Below are 25,130 nucleotides of genomic sequence, written 5' to 3'. Positions count from 1 at the left end.
TTTTTCGTTTTGCTTTTGTACCAATGTGTACAATTCTTTCGTACAAACAAAACTATACTTAACAAAGTATTAACACCTGTACAATATATAATATATGTTATACATGTAACTGTTTTCACACGGAATATTCGACTATATTTAGAACATAATTCAAATGAGCAAAAATGTATTTTCACTTTTATTAATTTTCAATAAACGTAAAGCTTCAGTACCAGACTCAGAAATTTATTAGAAAAACAATTCTGGACGGTCAATACTACAATTCAGTAAGGAAATGAAAATTCAACAATCTTCTTTCTTTTTGTCAGATTAACCCAGTGTTGCAATTACAAAAAGTAAATAACTACCACTGTTCAGTCTGTATGTTTTCTTTTTTTGGTTTTAAGATAATATTACCACACATATAATAAAATTAACTGTATACAATGTTTGTGCATTGATTGCTGATAGAATATTCCTCACCTTCTTCCCCCGTTGTTGTTTGACCTGATGGAAAATATTTCACACTGTCTCCTGAATATACTTGTTCTTTCGTTCTGAACATCTTCTTCAGCTATAAGACGTCCAATACTTGATATAAACCAACCCCACACGTTTCCAATAAGCCTGATTGAAAACGGCTTGTATCTAACGACTTCCGACAATCTTAACCCTTTTAGTGCCAAACATATATCAATATATGCTAAAAATAGCAGTAAAAAAGTGCATTTTTATAGATAATTTATATAAACAATAAAAATATTCACAATTTCCGTTATAAAACACTAGTATTCATAGTTTCTTCAACATTCTCTTCAGAAGATTTTACACTATAATAAAACACAATAAAAAACACAAAAAGTGAATACTACATATTGACAAGTCAATTATAAAAAAGTATATTTAAAATGAACAAGATTTATTTACAATCGTGTTTCCCTATGTAATAACAGTGCAATCTTTTAAAAACCTGCGCACGCCAAAAGTGATCAGTCAAAATCAGCGCTATCGGAACTCCAGCATTTTTATTAAACGGTTTTATTTAGTTCGACCCGTACGGAATTTGTTTGGATCAAAATTAGAAATTGTAATTTAAGCACCTTGCCGTTGTCAGATTGATCTGTAATTTTGTACACACATTTAATTAACATGACAATACAATATAATAAAATCAATAACATTATAAATCTAAGATGGCCGCCGATACAAAATGGCGGGTTACATATTTTTCCTTAACCCCCTCAATATGGGTATCAAATGAAAGGGCTACACTAGTAAAACACGATAATTATGACAAAATTTAAAATTCAAGATGGACGCCGTTCCAATAGTTCGGACTAGATACATATTTTTCCACAACCACCACAATATGGGTATCAAATAAACCGTTTAACTTAAAAGTTTTTTAAATGTATTTATTGAGAACTAGCGATAAGAGCGCAAAGGTGCTCCTTTTTTTATAGTGGCCCCCGCTATTGGTGACCTCTCGTTTCAACCCTATTTATTTGGGAACAGGGTTTTATATTTCTTTATTCTTTCTCATCTTCCATGCTTCACATTGTCTTTTTTTCTACTTTCTCTCATTCCACAATTCAATCTTTCTTTCCCTTCTATTCAGTTCCTCTTATACCTCCTCAATAACTGCGGTTGTGCAGTCTATTATTTACAATGTATTACTGATTTTATTTATTATGTTTCCTAAAGTTATTTATATCACAGCTTTATATCACAATTTATTTAAGTTACAATTTAATTTATTTCTACTAACCTTTTTTATACATTATACTTAAGCTACCTTCTGTGTTTATACATGTTTAAGTTTTATTTCTTTCTGTTACTTTATTCACCACAAACCTGCATTAACCGAGGAAGGCCTCCCTTTTTTCTTTTTCGGCCAAAATGGAGACGATTGTGGATTGTGGCCTCTTCTTTCCATGTGCCTATACGGCATTCGATCTCGTACCGGAGCCCTTCAAATGCGGGACATTCTGCTACCAGTTGGATCGCGGTCTGGTCCACGCCCGGTTCACAGAAGCACGAGGGGTCCTCCCCGAGCTTAAACCTATGAAGGTACTCAGAGAACCCCCCTTGCCCCGGGAAGAGCTGAGCCAAGACCGCGTCCACCTCCATGCTACAGAGCGCGCGATAGGCCACGACGGCGTCCGGGAAGAACTTCCGCGTTGTCGATGCCGTCGTTCCATTCATGCACCTGCTATTCCATTTGTCAAGCGTTCCCAGGTTAAGCTGTCGCTTGACGAATGAGATAGGGTCTCATATCCTGGTCGTCTTTTACTCTTTAGGGCAGCGTCCTTGGCCAGTTGGTCCGCCCTCTCGTTTCCCTCCGTCCCCGCATGTGCTTTCACCCAATAGAAACTAACGCTCTTACCATTCTCTCTTGCTTTCATACAATTCTCTTTTACTCTCGCGGTACTCCTTGGCACTAAAAGGGTTAATGATGTTTGTTCACCTTGTGGACGGATGTCTTATACTGCATTTGCTACATAATTTTTTCAAATTGATTTTTGTTTATATTAATACTATTTCTTATTTACTTTATCTGTCCGGTTCTTGGCTCTGGTCCTTTACATTATTAATCTGGTCTAGTCTATTTGTTATTATTAAGTATTGTCAACCTATCTTTATTTTTAAATTGTTACTCTCTTTTTCTGCTTACACTATTATGACAAGCCTTACGGCCTTTATGTCTACTTCACCTTATATACCTTATCTAACTTTACAGAGTACTATTCATTTATTACATTATTCATTAATTTCTATAATGTGTGCGTGTTATCTGCATCGAAAATAGATGACATTTGCCACACTTTTAAATGTATTTTAATAGAGGTTTTCTTATTATTATTTTTTAATTTCATTTAATTACTTTTATTACATTTAATTTTAATTTGAGTTGAACATTGTGATTATTATGGAGCTAGTTTTTATTAAATTGGGCTCCTCTAACATTATATCATAGACGTACTGTAGTGATTACCATAAACAGCCCCAACAGCCATCAGTTTCATGAGCCTGTTCTTCGAGTTACGTTGGATATCTCAGTTATTCTGCTAATCTCCTCATTTTTGATTCGACCTGGCAGTGATGCTCCACACATAGCCCTCACTATTGCTCTCCTTATGACTATGAACCTTTTTAATTCCTTCTCTGTGTGTACGTATTTCAATAATACAATTTATCATTGCCACCTCCTCCTCAAATCAGCCTCTTTGCTGAGGACCATGGACACAGAGTAAACTTTATCTTCGCTACGCTTGCCCTTCTTTGCCTATTTTTGGTGCTGCGTTGCGCTAAGTTAAGTGATAAATATTTAATGGAACCAGGCGTTACCTTGCGGAAGTCCATCCTAAATAAGAAAAGGACCAATATTTAGCCACTTCCGCACACGCAGCGGTAGTTGTGCATCAAAGTGCACCGCCCGCCAGCCCGCTGATAAATGCGTATGCGGCAAACAATGCGAATCACACAACTGCCACCGCCAAATCACTCAACACGCGTTTCACCCTTCAACGGGGCATCTTCAGGAGTTATGTTATACCGATTAGTGCCAAACACAGAGTCAACAGACTGGCGGTGCACTTTGTTGCACGATTACCACTGCATGTGCGGAAGTGGCTAAATATTGGTCCTTTTCTTACTTAAGTGATAAAATAAAATTTCCGTGGTGGGATTTTCGTGGATTATACAGAAGCCACGTACTTTCTCTCACGGCCAATTTTGCAGTAGATTAAGATCCTCAAGTTATAAAGCAATTACATGCAAGTTATATATATGATAAATTCTCGATAGCAGGATCATTCTTCTACAGGCGAATTCTATTCGTTTTTCAATCAGGCTTGAAACGGCGGAGTTTGTTATAGATGCCATTACTTATCAACGCCTGTTGTAATTTATTTCGTGAATTCGTTTGTATACAGCCTATAACTTAAGTAAGTTAGATATTTATTATTGATATGTTATGTTATGTCCCCTATCATATTTATGGGACAGGGCATTAGAATCTAATTATAATATATAACATACTTAATTAAAATTCTTATTTACTTTCACGATTAAACAATTTTTGAATATTTACATAGGGTTCTGTTCTGTTTATTTCAGCTTTATTTATTACACATTTGTTTTATTAATTCTAATTTGTATCGCTAGTGTTTTTTTTACAATATTTATTTTTCGTTTAAACTAAACGCAGACAGACAGTTGGGAGAGGGTTGCCGCTATTTGATACGGATCTTTCTTCTCCCAGCTGCGAGGCACGACAGCGTTTTATAATTTTTTACAATTTTTCTTACACAATTTTCTCTTATGGGTAAATACAGATAAAATTTATACATATTAACATTACACTTTGGAATAATCAATTATATATTAGTTGCTACATTATTTTATTTCAAGTCGCTGCCCAAACGCTACAGACCGTTAAATGCCTTGAGATTTAGGACAATGTGCCGGGCCAACTCATCAAAACATTCTGCTGTAGATTTTTCTTGAAAGGGTCCGGTAAGCTGAACGGAGGTATATTAAGGTTTTCACATAAGGTCACGTGGTTACGTCTTTTGGATGCGAATCGGGAAGTGTTTGAGTAAGTGATCAAAAGTCTGTACTGTGGAGTCGTCACATGGGCAAGTCTCATTATTGATTATTTTAAAACGGTGCAGGTACTGCTTGCAGTCCCCTTACCCGCTTAGTAGTTGTGTGAGATGAAAAGATGTCTTGATGAGTTTTCGCAGTTTGTTTATGTCGGTGAGTTTCGAAAGGAGTCCTATGGTATGTCGACCCTGTGCCGAGCTGTCGTATCTAGCCTGCCAAATGCGGTTGTGTTCAGCGCGGATTGCGCTCTTCACGAAACTCATTGATTTATTACACATTAGTGTTTTTTGTATTTCTTTAATTTCTTACCCGACCTGTATTATTTTCACGTGTATTCCTATTAATTACATCCTTTATTATCGCTCTTCAATATTTGAGGACGTCCATCTTTGAACGAACTTTTTGAAATTGTCGAACCTTACAGTGGGCGTCCATCAGCTGAAAAAGAAGATAAGGAATTTTTACAAAAAAGCACGTGTTCTTCTGGGTTCTCTATTCTTTCGATCAAGGTATCTCCTACTTGCCTGCTGACTTTATTCTGCCAGAAATTATTAGCTTGTAACATTAAAAAAACAAAAATTATGATTGGAAACATATGTTAAAGCTATTGCTGAAAATTCCAAGTATTTTTCAATGTTTTAAAGTTATTTAAATTTATCTTATATATAAATATAGTATAATGGTACAAGGTAAATGTTTATCTTAAGAAATTAAGGCATAATATTGATTAATTTCAGAAAATAAAACCATCCGAGTCATTTAATTAGTTCATTTGTATTTATATCTTAATATGTTAAAACACTTAGTCATCTATTTAATTGCAAAAATTATTCTTATTATTACGTATGTCGTTGTACATACAGCATTAATTAATCAGCCTACTTCTCGGTGCTAGTTAAGTATTTTAATATTCATAATTGATATGCCAAAACGACAATTAAAAAGATAAATAGACTATATATATAAAAGAGGCGAAGAAATACGGGATCCAGTCATTGACAGAACCAATATGGTGTTCAAACAAGTATTTCTGTTAGTGGCGTTGTTAACAAGGAGTTTAGGTAAGTAGCATATCATTATTCTTTTATTTTAAATAAAATATTTATAATGGTGATATATATTGAGATATATCATCATAATTTCATTTATAGCACCTCTATATCTGGGTATATATGTACCCGTAAAGGACCTGTTGAAAGCGGCTTAAAGCCTTCCGTAAACATATAACTATATATGTTCAATATGCAGGGGCGGCTTACCCTGTAGTGCAAGGTGTGCAATGCACATGGGCACGGAAGCGCCACGGCTCCCCCTGAGACAGCCCAGAACATCGTCTTGACCATCATTCTCGCTTAGTTTTGCAACAGAGATATGCTACAGGCATAAAAGCAATGAGTGTTATTCTGCCGTTATAAGAAGAAAGGCCGTAACTAATACCATACTGTAAGCTATACCTACTTATAAAATAGCTTGTTGGAATATGAAAAAACTTTTTTGTTTCGACGGTAAAGTTAATAGTTATAGCCGGGGGGAGGGGGGGGGGTCAGGTCTAGGTGGCGCCAGGGTTTCATTGCACACGGGCGCTACACGAGCAAGAGCCGCCCCTGTCAATAATTATATCATACTTAATAAAACTTTTCTTTTATATATCTTATAATATGTACATAATACCCCACTTTACGTGAGGGATACGTTCCAAAAAAATCGCGTTAACTGAAATTCGCGTATAACGAGGTTTATGATTAAACATAGTCAAAAATTATTACAAAAAAATACAAATCTACTTTAATTCTAGAAACACTTTATGCAATATATACATGCATACTCTGTTTTTTACGGAAAAATACATCTATTGTCCTTTGGGTAATGTTTTGTTTACGTTCTTGTAAAATACGTTCATAACACCCAACACTGTTTTTAATTGTTTGACAGATGGTCAAGACACCATAGAGAAGTTGATGACTCATTATAATAGGTTGTCAAATATCTCCCTTCCGCTTTTTTGCTCTTTATTCAATGCTTTATAAAAAGTGTTACAGTGATCGGATTTAGTTCAAATATGCGCCGTTTTGTTCGATAATCTGTTTCCATCTAGACGGCAACTTCATAATACCTCCCTTGTAGAATAATATATATAAATCCTATAGTATTGCCAGATACGAGCTCTGTAGCGCTTTGTACATAGCCGCGAAATTCAAAAGACAAAAAGGCGGAAGGGAGATATTTGACAACCTATTATTTATACGCACTCATTCGCGTAATTCGAGGCATTTGAGCGCGAAATTTGCAATCCGCGTTATAGTGAAACCACGTATAACGGGGTCGCGTAAAGCGGGGTATTACTACATAGATTGACATGTTGTAATATAAGTTCATTTTAATGTACATATATAACATTTCGTTTTTTTTTTTATATTTCTCTAGTGAGTTGAGTAGGAGAGTATGTTGAATACGTAGGCTTTGTGTATTCATAAAAATGTTTATTAATAAGTATTGTAGGATTAGTAGTGTAGTTTAATGCAGGGATGAGCACCCTGGGGGCCGCGGGTCGCATGCGGCCCTCGAGGCAGGTAAATTTTAATTTATTTTTGTATTTTTTTAAAAAACTGCTAGGTTCAAAGCTTTATAGATAATAAAAGTGTCTAATTAGTTGTAAATCGGTTGATTACGAACATAAATTACGTTTAGAACATGGATTGAAACTTGAATATATACTTTTTTTTTCTGGGCCCACTGTTTTTGAAACTGCGGCCCTTCGACCAAAAAAGGTTGCTCACCCCTGGCTTAATGTAATATGTATGGGATAATAAGAGAACTCTACTATTTAAGTAACAGATGTCGGTGTCCAGGGTCTTTAACCATTTACTTACCGCAGTACGTTCCGCCGAAGTGAATGCTACTGAAATGGGAGCTTCGAAATATGCACATTGCATAGCGGTAGGCTAATATTCGAATTTTATCATTCAAGTGTTACATATTTAAAGATCATACTTGCATATTAATTTAAAATGGAATTTGTTTCTCAATAATTTATTATGCAGCGATAAATCTTAAAACAGGTATTCACACATAAACCCACTGTACAATTTTAACATTCATATTTAAAAATTGAAAGTATATTTATTGATTTAAAAATTAAAAGTAAAGTGTGTTTCGGTCAATCTTAGTGGATTATTATGGCGGTGATACTTTTTTTACATTTTGAATTTTAGTTTCTAAATACATACTATACTTTCGAAGAATTGTTTTTAAATAAAGGCGCATTCAATTACATGATTGAACCCATAATGTAAATCAATAACATTGCAATATAAAGAACGGTAAATAGATGCCACCGAAATGCTGCACTGGTACTCACAGCATGCCCAGTGGATGCCGTATAACTCTGGCCCTGGTAACGAAAGGATTAAGTAAGGTATCTGGCTGCACTCGAATACCAGGCCGACATGATCTCTCTTATTTTAACGGCCAAGCATCAAATTACAATATGTTATATGTAAAATCGTTACCCCATTATATACATTTTATATACTTATTACATTTACTAAAATTCAACCATTAGAGCACCTCGAATACACAGTATTTTATTTTGCAATATAATTATGTTTTTCATTATTCGTTAGTCTGTTATATATTATTTTTATGAAATGGCGATTAATCAAGTAGAGTGCGTACTGCAATATTTATGTTTCACTATTTTTAATATAGCGTGACAATCGGCTGACAGCGCCATCTATTGTCGCCGTCCGACATTAAAACGCCTCACATACTTTCTTTGTACATTCCGATATATTGTTGATTGAATATATTTCGATGTGTTCAGAAGAATGCAATGGTGATATACTTATCTGTTTATCTTCAGGTGCCACGCCAGCTTCTCAACACCTTGATCTCTACAACCATGTGAATCAATACCAGTCTCGTATCGTTGGCGGTGAGCCGGCGCCCCAGGGCAGTGTGCCGTACATAGTAGCCTTGACCACTGGAGACGCTGTCAGGAACTTCTTTTGTGGAGGTTCCATGATCACCACCAGATGCATCCTTACGGCAGCTCATTGTATCGTAGCGGCGGCTCCAGATGGATATCTCATTGAGTAATATCTTAAATATTTTAAAAATAGAATTTGATACGATATACACATTCCATTTTTAAATTTGTTTCTATACTACTTTTTTCTTGTTCATAAATGATAACTGGGACACAGTGAAGACATTTACTGATTCATTTAAGCACAGCATTTTGCAATTTGAATTAAGTTACATTAGTAGTTGTGTATGTTCAGAGAATAACAGAAGTCTGATTCGATAAAAACTTCAAGCAAAATGGAATGACTATGACGTCATTTATCCTAAAACAAAGCTATGTGCCTTCCTAACACGTTTTGTTTTACGAAGATCTCGCAATAATTCCTAAGCATTACTTAAAAGTCCTTTACAGTATAGAATGATTTTTTAGTAATTTTCTTATGAATTAGTTATGTATATTACTTATGAATGTATTTGTATGTACGTATATTCTGAACTGATCTCTACTTTCCGTCTCTCGTCTCTATCTAAGATCTGGTAGAGATCACCTCAAACGATAAGAACGCCTCTTGTACCATATGAATTGTTTTTATTTCTTCTCTATTTATTGTCAATGGTGTACAAAAAAGTGTTAACAATAATACTTAAACACAAAGATCAGAATTAAAGTTAAGGTTTTTGTAAATGTTTACACATTTAACTACGAAGACGAACGCTTTATATTTTAAAAATCGTTTGTCTTGTACGGTTTTCTACATAACCTGGCTTTTTGAAACCTAAGTCCAACCACAGCTGAACAGCCATTTTATTTTTGATATTTTTAATGTCTAATTAAACTGGTATTATTTTGTGACAGAATTTATCTTTCAAAGTGAGGTTTTTATTCCACTTTTCGGTTTTCTAAATGATTTCGCGGGCATTAATTGTCAAACTGATTGAAAGATTATAGTACGATAGTCTGCGAGGCAATCGGCTGCCAGCGCCATCTATCGGTGTCGTTTAAAGTTACAACTGTACGAACGCTGCCTTGTATAATTTTTTGAATCTTTTAATATTTTAAATTAATATCACAGTTCTCTCCGTGCAATCGTTGGCACCGACACCTGGCGGTACGGTGGACAAATGTACAGCATCTCGACAAATTTCACCTATCCCGAATACGATGCCAATGAATTAGTGAACGACCTCGGGTTCCTGGTCACTAATAACGACGTGGATCTATCTAGGGAGGTACAGGTAGTGCCTTTGAATTTCGATTACGTGGGAGGCGATGTCCTCTGTAAAGCAGCGGGATGGGGATTGATAAGCGTAAGTAAAATATATTTACAGTAACATAGACCGCATAGTAGAGTTTAATTGTTTTTATATCGACGATGACTTCACAAATTTACATGCCTATCGCGAGATGAGGTCATAACAAAATGTAATTACGATATTGAGAAACTAAAAGTAATACTACCAAATATCTCTGCCGAAATGTAATATTTTTTTTTCTGTAGAAAATATATTTCATGGTCATTACGCCAGCTGCTATGGACCCACTGCAAAACATAGTCTTCCCTCAAGTTCAAGCCCAAGACTTTGGCTATGTCGTAGCTCCGCCTAGTGGGAGGGCCACACTTTGTGACATGCCCACTACTATTTAAACTTACCAATATACCAATGGACTCCTTCCGAAACTTTCCGACATAAACAAACTGCGAAAACTCATCAAGATATCTTTCCATCTCACAAAACTACTAAACGAGCACGGGTACTGCAAGCAGTACCTGCACCGTTTTAAAATAATTTTCACTTACTCGGACACTTTTCCTTATACAATAACCTTCATATACCTCCATTCAACTTACCGGACCTCAAGAAAAAATCTATTACATAATCTTTTGATGAGTTGGCCCGGCACGTTGTCTTAAACCTCAAGACATTTAACTGTCTGTAGCGCTTGGACAGCGACTTAAAATATAATAATTTGTATATAAATGTATAATTGAAGGAAAGTCATAAATTTTATCTGCATTTATCCATAAGAAAAATTGTGTATAATAAAACGATGTCGTGAAAGATTCGTACCAAATAGCGGCAAACCCTTTCCCAATTGTTTGCACTCAGTGAACAAGAAAAAAACAAGTTGTATACGAAAAACCTAAATGGTTGAAATTGCAATTCTTCTTCTTCTTCCTTCCCTTTTCCCTTTATTTGGGGTCGGGTCTCCTTATCAATTTGCGCCAGGCCACTCTATCCTGGGTTGTCCCTGCATCAAGTTGAAGGGTTTCCAGTTCCTTTCTGATATTAGACCACCACGTAGCTTTTGGACGCCCTCTCCCTCTTGGGAATTCTGGGAGGCTTAAGGCAGTTTTTACCACGTGGTTATCTGGTTTCCGTTGAATGTGGCCATACCATCGTAATCTTTTTTCCTGTAATTTGCTGGGGATCGGAGCTACCTTAAACGAACCTCTGATATATTCGTTCCGTATTTTGTCCATTCTAGTGACGCCACCCGACCATCTAAGCATCTTCAATTAATAGAAAAAAACTTGCCGATGCGCTGGGCTATTTTATGCTAATGTTTTATTATTTTACAGAGAAGTGGACCTCTTTCTGAAACGCTCCTCCAGTTGTACGTGGAGACAATCACCGCCGAGGAGTGTATTAAGGAAATAGAACGTACAAGCGAGGCTATAGGCATGCGTCTACCGACAATCGTTCCTGAAGCCCATCTCTGCGTTTACCATTCACCTGGACACGGCATGTGCAGCGTGAGTCAAATGATTTTATACTCTATCATTATCAATAAATATAGTTCGGTATCGATCGGTGTTTGGCACTAATCGGTGTAACATAACTCCTGAAGATGCCCCGTGGAGGGGTGAAACACGTGTTGAGTGAATTAACGGTGGTAGTTGTGTAATTCGCATTGTTTGCCGCATACGCATTTTTCACCGGGCTGGCGGGCGATGCACTTTATTGCACGACTACTGCTACATAGCGGAAGTAGCTATATATCAGTCCTTTCCTTACTTAGGATGGACTTCCGAAAAGTAACGCCTGAATATATTACATATTATGAATAGAAGCGTTTTTCTATAAACCTTTTCATTTAAAAATTATGTAAATGCAAAATTAGAGGTGTAAGAAAAGTCCCTAATAACAGGGGCTATAAAAAAGTTTTATCATTTTAAAACAGGATAATAAATAAGTAGAAGAAAAGCGGTTAACTATGACTTTAATAACTTTGAGGTAATGGAGGGGAACCGGAAAGTAATGTCGCTTACTTAAGTTAATTTCACACGACTACATTTTTAACAAGGTTTAACTATAATCAACAATTTATTCACCTTCGTTATCAACAACCTTTTGCCATAAAGTATACAAATTTTTAATGCCGGAGCGGTAAATATCAACCGGTTTTTCTGTAAAATAGTTCGACAGAAACGATATTACTTTCCGGTCCCCCTAATATTTTCAAATTTCGTATTTATAGACGGCGTGACCTCATATTTAAATATACGTTGATTATTTGTTATAAATAGACACATGTGATGTGGAAAAAATGTTTATTGAATAATTAACATAATTTGTGCGCGGAAAATGAATAATTCGCCTACGCGCGGTTGCGCATCGAACCATGGCTCAAATCCGACTCCCTGGAACTCCAACGGCCGCGGGCGCACGTGCTGCGCGTCTTGGCTACCTGCCAAGAGCAAGCAAGAGCGCGTATCGTGCACGCCGTGCGAGTGAGCGAGACGAGTGGGCGAGACGAGCAAACGGTGGAGCGTGGTGACAACGTCCGCGGGAATCCCCACATATAGCGGCTTTTTATGTAGCGATATTATTACACACATCAATTTAAAATTCTAGATTCTTCTCCATTGACTTCCGCCTTTAGTAGATACTTCAAATACATGTAAGACGTCCACCGCTGCACACAGGGTTACCTCATAGATATCTAACAACACAGGCTTAAAGCGGCCTGCATTCAGTGTTACAATTACCCTAACGAAGTCATATATCCACCTTGTGAGTGAACTTAGTTCGTTGTGCTTGAATTTTGAAACACTGGTAAATAATAAAATGCCAATAGAGCTTAATTCGATAAAAACTAGAGTCAAATTAATATTCTCTTTGCAGATATCCATCATAAATTAAAGCTAGAAAGGTACAAATGATTTCTGATTTAACAACAAGCAATTTTTATTATTAAAAAAAAAAACTTGTAAAACTCATTTACCAGAAATGTCATGCCACTAAAAAAACTTACGGCTGAAAAGAAAGACGTCAATAGGTTATTTCATTCTTCGTCATTCACTATAAAAGTAGAAGTGAAAAGATTGGTGCTGGTCATATTGTCAGAAATATTGATGTCTGATCTATCCTTCACATTGTTATTCCAGGGTGACAGCGGTGGCCCTCTGGTGACGGCCAACAATATAAACCAGGTCGGTGTCGTATCCTGGGGGCTGCCATGTGCGATGGGGGCACCAGACATGTTCACTCGCATCAGCAGCTATGAGTCCTGGATCAGAAGTGTCATAGAAAATGTACATGGTGATCGCTCCTAAATCCCTATTTAAAGAAAAATATCTCTTTTGTTTTGATTTTTTAATCTTAATAGATGTTATATAGTTTTTAGAATACGAAAATTTAAGGAAATATCAACTAATAATTTCTTTTTAATTAATAAATCGCATGACCATATATATATGTTTCGTTTGCATCCTGTAAAACCACTGTAAGAAGCAGTATGGCCAGTAAGAACACAGCCATTTTCTTTTCCATGCATTTTAAGGTTTTTTCCAAGGTTTTTTTTTATAAGTATAAATGAGTAAAACGCTCGGTTTTTTCATCTCTTTAATTCGCACGGAGCTTTATTATTTCGTCTATCGCAAATTTATTGTTAACTGTCAAATAATAACACTGAAACATAATTTATAAGTCTAAGTTTCTCTACACCCCTTCCACCCCCCCCCCCATAAAGTACAACGAGAATCGATAATCTTTGAAGGTTTTAATTCGATGATATTTCCATCACAGAAAACGCAGTTGAGCCGCCAGAAATTGACATTAAGGTGTTCGTAGCAATAAATAAAATGCGTCGTGTTAAAAAAAAAAAACAAAACAAAAACATTCAAAATTCGAAATATCGAGTAGGCATTTATTTACATGCGCTTTTGAGTGTCATTTTAACATTATAAGTAGTAAGCTACAAATAGCTCGAAACGCTGATCTGTTGAAAAGAGTCGACCAGAAACTCGGCAGTTGCTTTTTTAAATAAAAAATAACAATTTTTAAAGTGTAGATTATAATATTAACCAAGTACATTAGTTAACAAACCAAGGTCCACACATTTCAATGAGGTAAAGGCTTTTGAATACTATAAGGATTTATTTAATAATATACATTTAATTTTAGATTTAAAACTTTAAAACAGAAGGTCTAAGATATCTTGTGAAACTTTATTATATTTGCACACAGACACTGAAAGATTTGTTAATTTTTTAAAGACGAAAAAAGCGTTACGAATTTATTTTGTTTCTTATATTTATCGCTAGCTGTCTCCTTCCAGCTTTGCGTGGTACGCATTGATTTTTACGGATTTCATTATATATCAAAAGACTTGTTATAAACTGTCATAAACTAGTTAGCAGGAACAAACAGATAGACAGACAAAAGTTGAAAAAAAATAATTTTAGTATATGTACCGTATATATATTTATATGCATGTATAGGAGAAGATTAGTATATCTTTACCCAATAAAACTGTAGCAAGTTCAGCACTAATAAAAGCGAAAGAACTGAATTTAAATAATTGTTGGAATCTAAAACAATTAATATTATTTATAAGGAAAGCAACTTAATCGACTTAGACAAGTAATAATGAAGAAGGCGCGTCGAGCGAGCAGCGGCCGCGTATCCAGTCCGCGCGGGAGTGGTGCGTCTTTTAACATATATGCGCACGTCATTTGTGCGTATGGTACAATCGGCATAAGCGGAGCGTTTTCATATGTCAATATTATAAATAAGGCGATGGTCCAATTTGAAACACATATCTTTCGTCACACGTGTAGTTAGAATCGATTATTTTAATATTAAAACTGACATTCCAATTTTATTTATTTGTGTACAGATGTGTCTGTCAGTATTTATTATATATTTTAAATTATGGCGTATAAATTACTAAAAATGTACTATACGAAAGCATTTACGAAAAGAATAAAATGTACGGTTTATGCATTTGAGGTCCTTAGAACAGGACAAACTGCTGCTCTTTTTCGTAGTTCGTTAAGCACAACGTTTTTTCTTTTTTAAATATGAATTCATCATTATAAATAAAAGTAACAATTTAAAATAAGCATTAAAACACACAGATTAATATTATGACGACATTAAATAATAAAAACAAAATAAAATATTCTATATTTAAGTAAAACTATAGTAATGAGAAAACAATAACTGTGGGCTTATACCTTAAAGTGGGCATCTATCTGTCAAAAATAAGAAGAATATTTATAAGACGACAAGTTTTTATCGAAAGCTGCACTAAGAGTATGTGTCAAAAGAGGAATTTAAACACATACGTATTTAAGATTTTCTATATATACACATATTTACATACAGGAATGTATTACTTAAGTAGTAACATCTAAGTTAATGTTTTATGTTATCTGGACTTAAACTATCTCGAAAACTTATAAATAGTGCATTAAACAGTCGCAGATAAATATAGGAGTTAGTTTACAAAGATTTGTTTGTAGTTAGAGTCACATTTGCCGCTAAAATTCTTCTAAAACAATTATATATTTCAGATCCGCTATTATTGTTGCGTACTTTATAAAGTATATTTTACATATTTAATGGAATCAGGCGTTACCTCGCGGAAGTCCATCCTAATTAAGAAAAGGACCAATATTTAGCCACTTCCACACATGCAGTGTTAATCGTGCAATAAAGTGCACCGCCCGCCAGCACGCTGATAAATGCGTATGCGGCAAACAATGCGAATCACACAACCGCCACCGCCAAATTACTTTTCAATTTACTTGACTCTGCGTTTGGCACTAATCGGTGAAACATAATTCCTGAAGATGCCCCGTGGAGGGGTGAAATACGTGTTGAGTAATTAGTATTAGAGTCCTTTTCTTACGTATATTTTACAATTACATGACTTAATGTAAATAGGCATAGGCCATCCTCAAAGATATCTATGAGTGAATATAACATTATCGCCACGCTTGGTAGGCGGGTCCACGATTGCGATGTGGTATTACAGTAAGAAGAGGTCGCTGCTGTCCATCCTTTGAAAACTTGTTTGTGAGCAGTTGCAATCCTGTATAATTAATATAAAAGTGTGTATTATTTATAAGAATGTATTTTGGTAATCGAAATAAGTCTAATTGAAGTCAAAATGTATTCAAAATGTCCGCCTCTATTTTTGACAAATTGTGCTGATCACGCACTATATTCATGTCTACCTCGATCACCACTTCTCTCGAGGATGACTTCAAACACTTTAGATTTTAATATGGCCGAGCACACACTTTAGCCTCCAAAACCATAGTAACTTTAGTACTTTAGATCTGGACTGGAAGATGGCCAGTCTTTATATGTGATGTAGTCAATATTTTGACTTTAAAATCAAACTCGGGCAGTCTTAACCTTGTTGTCGGTGCACTTTGTAAATAACTCCACGCGATAATGTTAATAAAAATTGAATTACGAATGCACAATAAAATTTCAATTTCGAAATTATGCCAGTGATAATATCTAAGAACCTATTGTGGATTTAAATGTAGTAAACTATAATTGAACCCAAAGATACATTACCTCCCAAAAAGTTGGGTAATCTAGGAAAGGTTTCCGTAGTATTTTACACCACAGCTCTTAACTCTATATATAGCACAAGTCCGGTCATGTGTAGGATATTGTACCAATCTGTGGAATGGATCGAAGTACCAGCTCGAAGCTTTGGACTACATATAGATACGAGCCAAGAAGCTGATTGGTAAAGATGCTTTGGTTGTCAAAGTTGTCACTTTATCGTATATCTACAGTCTGTATATTAGAGTGCGTCAGAATTACACCAAATAATTTCCCCTTCTCCTTTCTTCCATCAGACAACAAGACGTATGGATTCACGACATCCGTACACCGTTGGAATTCCTTCCACCCGCACTAAGCGTTTTGCTAATAATCTTATATTGCGAACAGCCAAAGAACGGAACAACCCACTGCGTCATTGTTTCCAGACAATTATAAATTCAGAATCTTCAAAACAAGAGAATAGGTTTCCTCTAGGCAAGCATATACCATCGTATAATGGATAAAAAAAATAGAATTAAATTCGCTAACGATTCCCAACCGTTACTTACATTTATTATTATCGCATTACCGTTACGATAAAAAAAGAGATTCTTTTCCCCTAAAAACTAAAAAAATAATTATAGCACCCGCCCCTATCAATAATTTGACGGCAATCAACACTACAGCGGGCTTGCTATGATATAATTAAAGAAAATATATGTTAAGTAAGAAAAGGACCAATATTTAGCCACTTCCGCACATACAGTGGTAGTCGTGCAACAAGTGCACCGCCCGCCAGCCCGCTGATAAATGCGTATGCGGCAAACAATGCGAGTTACACAACTGCTTGTTAATTCACTCAACACGTGTTTCACTCCTCCACGGGGCATCTTCAGGAGTTATGAGTTACACCGATTAGTGCCAAACAGAGAGTGACAAATAAGCACTTTGTTGCACGACTACCACTGCATGTGCGGAAGTGGCTAAATATCGGTCCTTTTCTTGCTTAGGATGGACTTCCGCAAGGTAACGCCTGAGTCCATTAAAGTATATGTTTCAGTGACTGGATGCTTAATTGAGGTTAATGCCTTCAGCAGTTTTATTTTTTAACTGGACCTTACTACTGTCGAAATGTCATTTGCAGATTTCTCGGGTTTAAGACGACAAGGTGCAGAGTGCGCCTAGCTTAAAACTTATTTTAGGCTCGAAGCTCGCGCACTCCCGGAAGAGCATCGGTTACGGGATTACTTTCTATTTTATTGGAAGGCATGTAATGAGAAATATTTTTTTTTCTAATCATTAAGATGACACTGACGGATGATACAATGTCTATTGATCCGTTTATCTAATGTTAAATTAATTATCCTGCAATGCGTTCGATTGTGATAAAACATACATTCACAATTCTTTATTGTGTACACAATACGTCCACGTTTCTTTTACCGTAATAAACAATTGCCTCTAATCAACGATCTGTCGGAATAATGATTGTTAAACATATATAAACGCTAGTTTATCGTTTTATATTACGTTTTGTAATTAATAAAACACAATAATAAAGTATATAAAGGTGTGAAATTTTAGAAATTTAGACTGTGTTAAAATCAAGATGGCGCTCAAAATATGTCTACTGTTAGCTGCAATACTCGTTGTTACTCTAGGTAAATTAATTTATTTTATTGTATCATATATAATTTAATTAAATACGTAGAGATATGTAAAATTTAAATAAAGTATATATATTACTAACGTTTCTTACAAATAAATTTATTAAAACAAGTGAACTAAATAATGTATATGTTGTTATTAGTATATGTCTAAAACATCACAATGCTAGCCGGCCCACGTTTTAGAAACTAATAATTTCCGCTATATAACGTCCACCGTTGGACATAGACTATCCCATAGCCCCATGTTTATTGACAAATATATTTCATTATCTGATTATTTCATTTTTGCTTCATATATAATATTTTTTTAAATTAATATAATCTATGTTGGTGTAATTACAAAAAAATAATGTCGGCTTTTTTGTGAAGAAATCTTTATTCGTAACAGTTAATGTGATCGAAAAACGACAGCTATAATACATATGATAATAAAACAAAAAATAACTAATAAATAAATTGTTAATTTAAAAGAATTTTTCGTTAACCATTTTAATCTTTGTTAGAAAAATTACTGATACACTCGTGGTTTTAATTGAAAAATACTTTTGTATTTAATTTAATTATATTTAATGTATTTTCCTTTCTTGTATTTGTTTTCTCAGGATCAATAAAATTTATTTATGCTCAAATACGGCAACATATATAATGTCTCTGTATTTCCGTGTATTGGATTAAAATAAAATATACCAAAACTTCTGCAAAAATCCTTTATTAAGGATTTTTAAGTGCTAATAAAGATTAGAAATGAATTTCTCTCCAAATATATATTTTTTTAATTTAATTTCGTTTCACAAAAATAACTGTTTTTAAATATTGCACAATTTTCATTTACATTACATAAATTAGTCATAATTATTACAGTTAAACAGTAAGCTAGATTACTTTTACAGTTAACATTAAAATTAAAAAATAAATAGCTATATATCTATAAAAAATCATATTTCATTTTGTACTTTCATTTATTGATTTTTAATATAAAATCTTTCGGTATACCATTTAGTAGTGTGAGTACCTACTTCCGTAATAGATATTGACTTTTTTAATTGGCAGTTTCCATGGGTTAGATTTTCGTGTGCATATTTTGTTAGCAATTTGTACATATTTGTACATATATAATTGTGATGGTGATCACAAAAAACAAATGAGTCTGTCGAATTGTACGCTTTTTGCAATTTTTTTTTCATTATGAAAACAATTGAACGAATTTTAAAAATAGAATAACAGGTAGATAAATTGGTCGAAAAATTTTCTAGGTTTGCGCTCCACAAAACTTCTAGCATTTGACGACACATTTTTATTTATTTATATTTATTGACTCCTTTTAAAATTTTTGTAAAGGTAATGCAGAAAAAATTAGTGTGATTAATTGTGATTAAATTTTATAAAAAGGATAATTGGTTATACAAACATATAGTCTTTATATAAATACTATATACCTATCCCCCGATTTACACGATACTTATTTTACACGTTTTCGCTTTTACACAGTTTTCCGAATAAGCTTTTTTTAGTTTTAATAACCGATTTTATTACTATCTCTCATAATGTAAATATTTCTGCTTCAAACATCGAATCGGCACAAATAACTTCGAGTGATGAAAGTGAATTCGAACCTTCGATTCCCAAAAAAAAAATGGGAGTAATTTCTGATAGTGGTAAAGGATAATAAAACACCTTTGGTTTTATTTTTTACTTTTCAGTTTAATGTATTGTAATTAAATAATAAGACAGTATTTCCGTAATATATTAAATATTTTAACTTGTCAATACATTAAGTTTTATTTCTGTGTACACCTAAAAATATTGAAAAAAAATCACAATTGTTAAATAGCAAATTTACGCATTTTCTGCAAGTTTTTCGATTTACACAGTTTCCATTTGAAAATTTTAAGTTTTCGATTTACACGTTTTTCTCAGGAACGTATCTACCGTGTAAATAGGGGATAGGTGTACTTATAATAAAGATATAAATAGTTACTTACAAACATATAATTAATAGGAGGATATAATATTATATATAAATAGATAGATATAGTATCTACGTTTCATTTATATTTTCTATGTCATCTCACTGTTATGTGTTCCAACAGCTAGGCCGCCGTCGGAATCCGTCGAGTTCACGTTCACAGACCCCACGGGTCGCATTGTGGGGGGAAAACCCGCCGAGGAAGGCAGCGTGCCCTATATGGTCGCGATGATCATCGGAGAAACTGCGAGGATATTCATGTGCGGAGGCTCCCTCATCAGCCAACGACACGTGTTGACAGCTGCTCACTGTGTAGTTTCGGTGTATAACTCTGGATCCCTTCTCAGGTGTGTACATAAATTTTCATATTATTCCCAGGATATATATGGAAATAAGTTGTATGTTTTCCATTCCGGAATCATCTGGGCAAAGTAATTAATTTCAGCTTCCATCGACGCGGAAATGAAATCGCTTGTGATATAAGGTGGCGCAAAAGTAATGTCATAATTTTAACTTGCTTGTAATTTTTAGAAATGGCGCCAAATGTCACTGTGTTTTGACATTTATTATGTAGATATTTAGTAAATTTGTTGTCAATAAACGAATAAGTATATCTATATGTCTAAACATCAAATCGATGTATGACGGAGTAACTAAAGTAATTTTTATTTTCAAATAATTCTTATTAATAAAGCATAATAATTTCTTTGTAAAATTCCACGCAAACGAAGTACGAGAATAAACTACGAGTGTTATACTAATATATGAACAATAAATTTAAAATAAATAACAAATTTTTCTAAGATATCTTAGACCTTTCTTTTTGTAGTTTTAAAACTAAACTTAAAAGTATATTATTCAATAAAACATTTTTTAGTTCATTGAAATGATTGTTTTTAAAAAAACCAATTGTTGAGTCTCTAGGCGCTTTTCTTAGTCGGTAGGTTTATTTGCGCAACAACACAGGTGGGAGTATTGGCCACTCCGTTCCACCAGCCTTTCAACGCTCGTGGCGACGACGTTTATGCCTTTTTGTATTCAGCAGCTTTCCTAAGGCACGGTACAGATGTTTCGGTAGCACTATAGTTAATGTGAAGAGTTTTCCATTAAGCGTTTTTTCATGGCCTTCGTTTCTGAGAGTTTCTTGTTCCCAATGCTTTATGTGGCAGTGACATTACTGCTACGAGTTAAAACATATTTCAATTTTGTATCTATTTAATTTTAATCTTTCTCCATTCTTTCTTTACAATTTATTTTTCTGTTCCCTTGCATCACTCATTCGTTTGTAATCTTTTACATATCACCTTTTTTCTCTTACGTACGTTCCTGGTTTTTTTTTATTTAAAATTTTAATTTTTTCACTTTTACTTTTATTTATTTATTCATTAAGCAATTTTTTATTTGACCACATCATGCTATACCCGACCGCTCACTTATATTATTTAATCTTATTACTATTGACAGTCTGCAGTGCTACTTGTTTGCAAAATCTGTGAAATATTAAGCGACTTTTATCTTCACCTATGAGGGAGGCGAAACTCTCTTCACCCGGAGTTGCCATAATTAACAATGATAAAAAAGGGGATGACAGTAAAATTTATGTATTGAAAATAATTACAGCTCTCTACGTATAGTCGTCGGAACAAACACATGGGACTCAGAAGGCCAGCTTTACGAAATCTCCCACAACTTCACCCACCAAGAATACAATTCGAAAACGATACAGAACGACATCGGAATGTTGGTCACATCGTCTGACATGAAACTATCTGATACTGTGAAGTTGGTCCCCCTGAGTTATGACTTCGTCGGTGGTAATGTCAACTGCCGTGTTGCCGGTTGGGGAAGAGTTTTGGTAAATATTATTCACAGGGCTGTTCCATAAACAGACGTAAAGAAAAAAAATATTTTTCGACACGAACTATTTCAGTTTAAAATTAGTTAGTTCCATTTTTCTTTCGGTTACAAAAAGAAAACAGAGAAATAAATATTTGAAAAGTAAATATGGAGTGATGAACAAGTGGGCAGGTAATATGGCATGTAGAAGGGATATCCCGTGGGGTTTTAAGTTTCCTGGGCCCACGGGCCAGAAAATGCAGTGCTGGACGTCCATCCACAAAGTTCCTCTTCCACTTGGTCCTATTAACAATCTATGGCTGTACAAAGACTTGTAGTAATGCTTCTACTATAGTAACAGAGAGAATATTACGGCGTTTATTAAATTTGGAATTTATTTATTAGGAAAATTATTTCTATAATGCAAGACTCACATTTTTTTTAATAATTTCTGTGAAGTTAGGCAATATCTGTTACATTTATCAATTTCGAACCGTAATTAATTTATGGGACATATCCTAATCTTTCTGTAAGAGTGCTACATACATGAGAATAATTCGTTTTTAAAAATAAAAAGAAAATGTAATAAAGGCGTATCTATTAGCAATTAATAAGAGAAGTTAGATTCTTGTTTGTATCAAATAGGTTCTCCTAGCTTTATCATCCCATGTAAAATATTTAAAGACATGAATGTGTTGCTCATTTGTCAGAGAATATATTTAAAGCTTTTAAACTTATTTACAATCAAACTTTATAAACTGATAACTCTGCAAAACAAATTGTTTGTAATGAAATACGGCAGCCTTCTAAATTTTAGCAGCACAATGTCTGCAGATACAGATAACTAATAATTAATTTCAATCTATAGTTGTCTGAAATTTGACAACACTTTTGCTTGCACAGTGTGGACTTATTTTTGAAAAGAGTGTACCAGACATTAATAAAAAAAATTAGCAATACATTCACAACTGTAAGGCTTTTAGGCCTGAACCAAAATTTGTTAAAAGGTTTAATTATTTTTTTTTCATTTCACAGGCAAGTGGTAAACTTTCGAGCACTCTATTGGAACTTTACGTGACGACAGTTGATGCAGATGAGTGTATTGAGGACGTACAGAAGGTTGCAGCTGCAATTGGCATCCGCCCGCCCCCAGTCCTTCCAGAAATGCACCTCTGCGCCTTCAACTCCAAAGGACACGGAAGCTGTTACGTAAGCAACTTACAACCTATTTCCTATTAATTGAAAATGACGACATCAATGACAAACGTGAAATTATTAGCGTAAATTTGTTGTAAAGTAAAGCGGAGTTTTGAAAATCAGACAGCCGTGTTCACAGTGACCAATTTAGGTATGTACGTTCAGAAAGTATAGTGTCAAATTTAAAACACACGAGGAATCTAGGAGCATAACTAAACTATCAAGATGTTAAACTGGTGGAAATATGAAGGTGCAAGATTAGGGTTATATGGCGGATGCATTATCACTTCGCAAACTCTCATAATTTTTGCTAAGTCAATAAATACCCGACTCCCTGCTCATCTTTAGATGGTATTTCTATTCTGTTTCCAGGGTGACAGCGGCAGCAGCTTGGTGGAGGTCGACAGCGGCAAGCAGGTGGGACTGGTGTCGTGGGGTCTACCGTGCGGGTTAGGTTCTCCGGACATGTTCACACGCATCAGCGCCTTTGAGCCCTGGATCGAGGAGAAACTCGCGAAGTCCGTCGACATTGAATAGTGACGAACAGTAGACGAATAAATGCTAATAGTTAGCAATTTACATAATATTTTGTTTTATATTTCTCCTTTACTGTTTTAAATCGAGGCACTGTGTATTCGAGGGCATTTATATAAAGACTTTTACAGAAACATCTATGGCAATATTTCAGTCGAATTCTGTATCTTACCATTTACTCTAATTTGAACAATAAGACCCTCCAGAGGGTAAAAATTAAGTCATGTACTTTTTTGTATCGCAAATGTGTCTTTAGGTGTTAATAGAAAGAATACTTTAAAAAAAAAAAACAGTAAATAAATTTTGATATGAGCCAATTTTCATTTTAAGTAAGAAAAGGGCCAATATTTAGCCACTTCCGCACATGCAATAGTAGTCGTGCAACAAAGTGCACCTTATTATCTGTGTATGGCACTAATCGGTGTAACATAACTCCTGAAGATGCCCCGTGGAGGGGTGAAACACATGTTGAGTGATTTAACGGTGGTAGTTGTGTAATTCGCATTGTTTGCCGCATGCGCAAAAATAAGCGGGTTGGCGGGCGGTGCACTTTGTTGCACGACTACCACTGCATGTGCGGAAATTCCATTAAACAATTTTCAATTTTCAACAAGCGTATGTTATGAATAAATGCGATACATTTTAAAATTTTATTTCCATAAAAATATGCAAGGCAAGCCGTAACGAAATTGTGACGTTTATGGGTCTAACACAGTGTCAATAACAATAGCAAAAAGTTAATTAAAGCGTTTTTAATTTGATAATTTTAATGTCATAGATGTACCTCGCTCAGGTCGCCCAACTATAGAGAATGGTCGCTATTTTTGTTAAAATTGTAACGTAACATTCGACCACGATCACAAGATAGTTTTTAACCTATTTTTAAAAAGCTGAGTAGACAAAGTCTCCATATTTTGGTACCATAAGAGCTCAATGAAATAAACCAAAAAAAAATATTTGTGATTATTTATTCAGACCTAATGAAACCGTACCATTTTTAAGATATTAATAAATGATGATTCAAAGTGGTTCGTGTACGACAAGTGCGTTCGAAAAATGTAGTCAAACAACGATCAGGCTTCACAGGCTGGCAAAATCTTGGTCAATTTTCATTAAGGTGATGCTGTTTGTATAGAATGTTAGAAAGGCATATGATGCGCACTTGAAGGCATGCGGAGGACCCGTACTTCGTGAACTTGTGGTGGTGAAATGAGATAAACGGATGCTATTGAGAAGATCCTAATTTATTGTTCACACAACCACAAAGGTAGGCGCGTCGGAACGAGAGTTTATTGTGGCGCGCTTGCGTGTGCGCTGATGTGCCGCCGAACCCAGAGTGCGATGAGACGCGCGCGCCGAGCGACCGGGGATCCAGGCTGCTGGCTTCCGTCAATGCGCTAGGGCGCGCATGTTGCCGCCGCGGACAGGACAGTCCGCCGTAGTGGGACTGTCCGCCATAAACTGAAGACAGTCAAAGTCGCAGTGTGTTGTTAAATACGGGCAATACATGATCGATC

The 25,130-nt window shown here is 35.0% G+C and overlaps 2 protein-coding genes across 2 annotated transcripts; both read left to right on the top strand.

The window, feature by feature from the left end:
• The first annotated feature begins 7,926 nt into the window (after positions 1 to 7,926).
• On the top strand, positions 7,927 to 13,172 carry LOC137932494 (chymotrypsin-1-like). Its single transcript, XM_068776132.1, has 5 exons — positions 7,927 to 7,981; positions 8,450 to 8,681; positions 9,687 to 9,921; positions 11,196 to 11,369; positions 13,005 to 13,172. The coding sequence occupies exons 1-5, from the start codon at positions 7,927 to 7,929 to the stop codon at positions 13,170 to 13,172; spliced, it is 864 nt and encodes a 287-aa protein (XP_068632233.1).
• Positions 13,173 to 18,019: 4,847 nt separating this feature from the next.
• Positions 18,020 to 23,616, top strand: LOC137932486 (chymotrypsin-1-like). The gene is made up of 5 exons (XM_068776119.1): positions 18,020 to 18,071; positions 20,171 to 20,393; positions 21,667 to 21,901; positions 22,918 to 23,091; positions 23,452 to 23,616. Exons 1-5 carry the CDS (start codon positions 18,020 to 18,022, stop codon positions 23,614 to 23,616), a joined length of 849 nt encoding a protein of 282 aa, XP_068632220.1.
• Positions 23,617 to 25,130: the final 1,514 nt, after the last annotated feature.

Source organism: Battus philenor, unplaced genomic scaffold (assembly GCF_028537555.1).
Source record: "Battus philenor isolate CCGP_79_NKW_IND1 unplaced genomic scaffold, ilBatPhil1.0.hap1 SCAF_11, whole genome shotgun sequence".
NCBI lineage: Eukaryota > Metazoa > Arthropoda > Insecta > Lepidoptera > Papilionidae > Battus > Battus philenor.
This window is presented reverse-complemented; position numbering and strand designations above follow the sequence as displayed.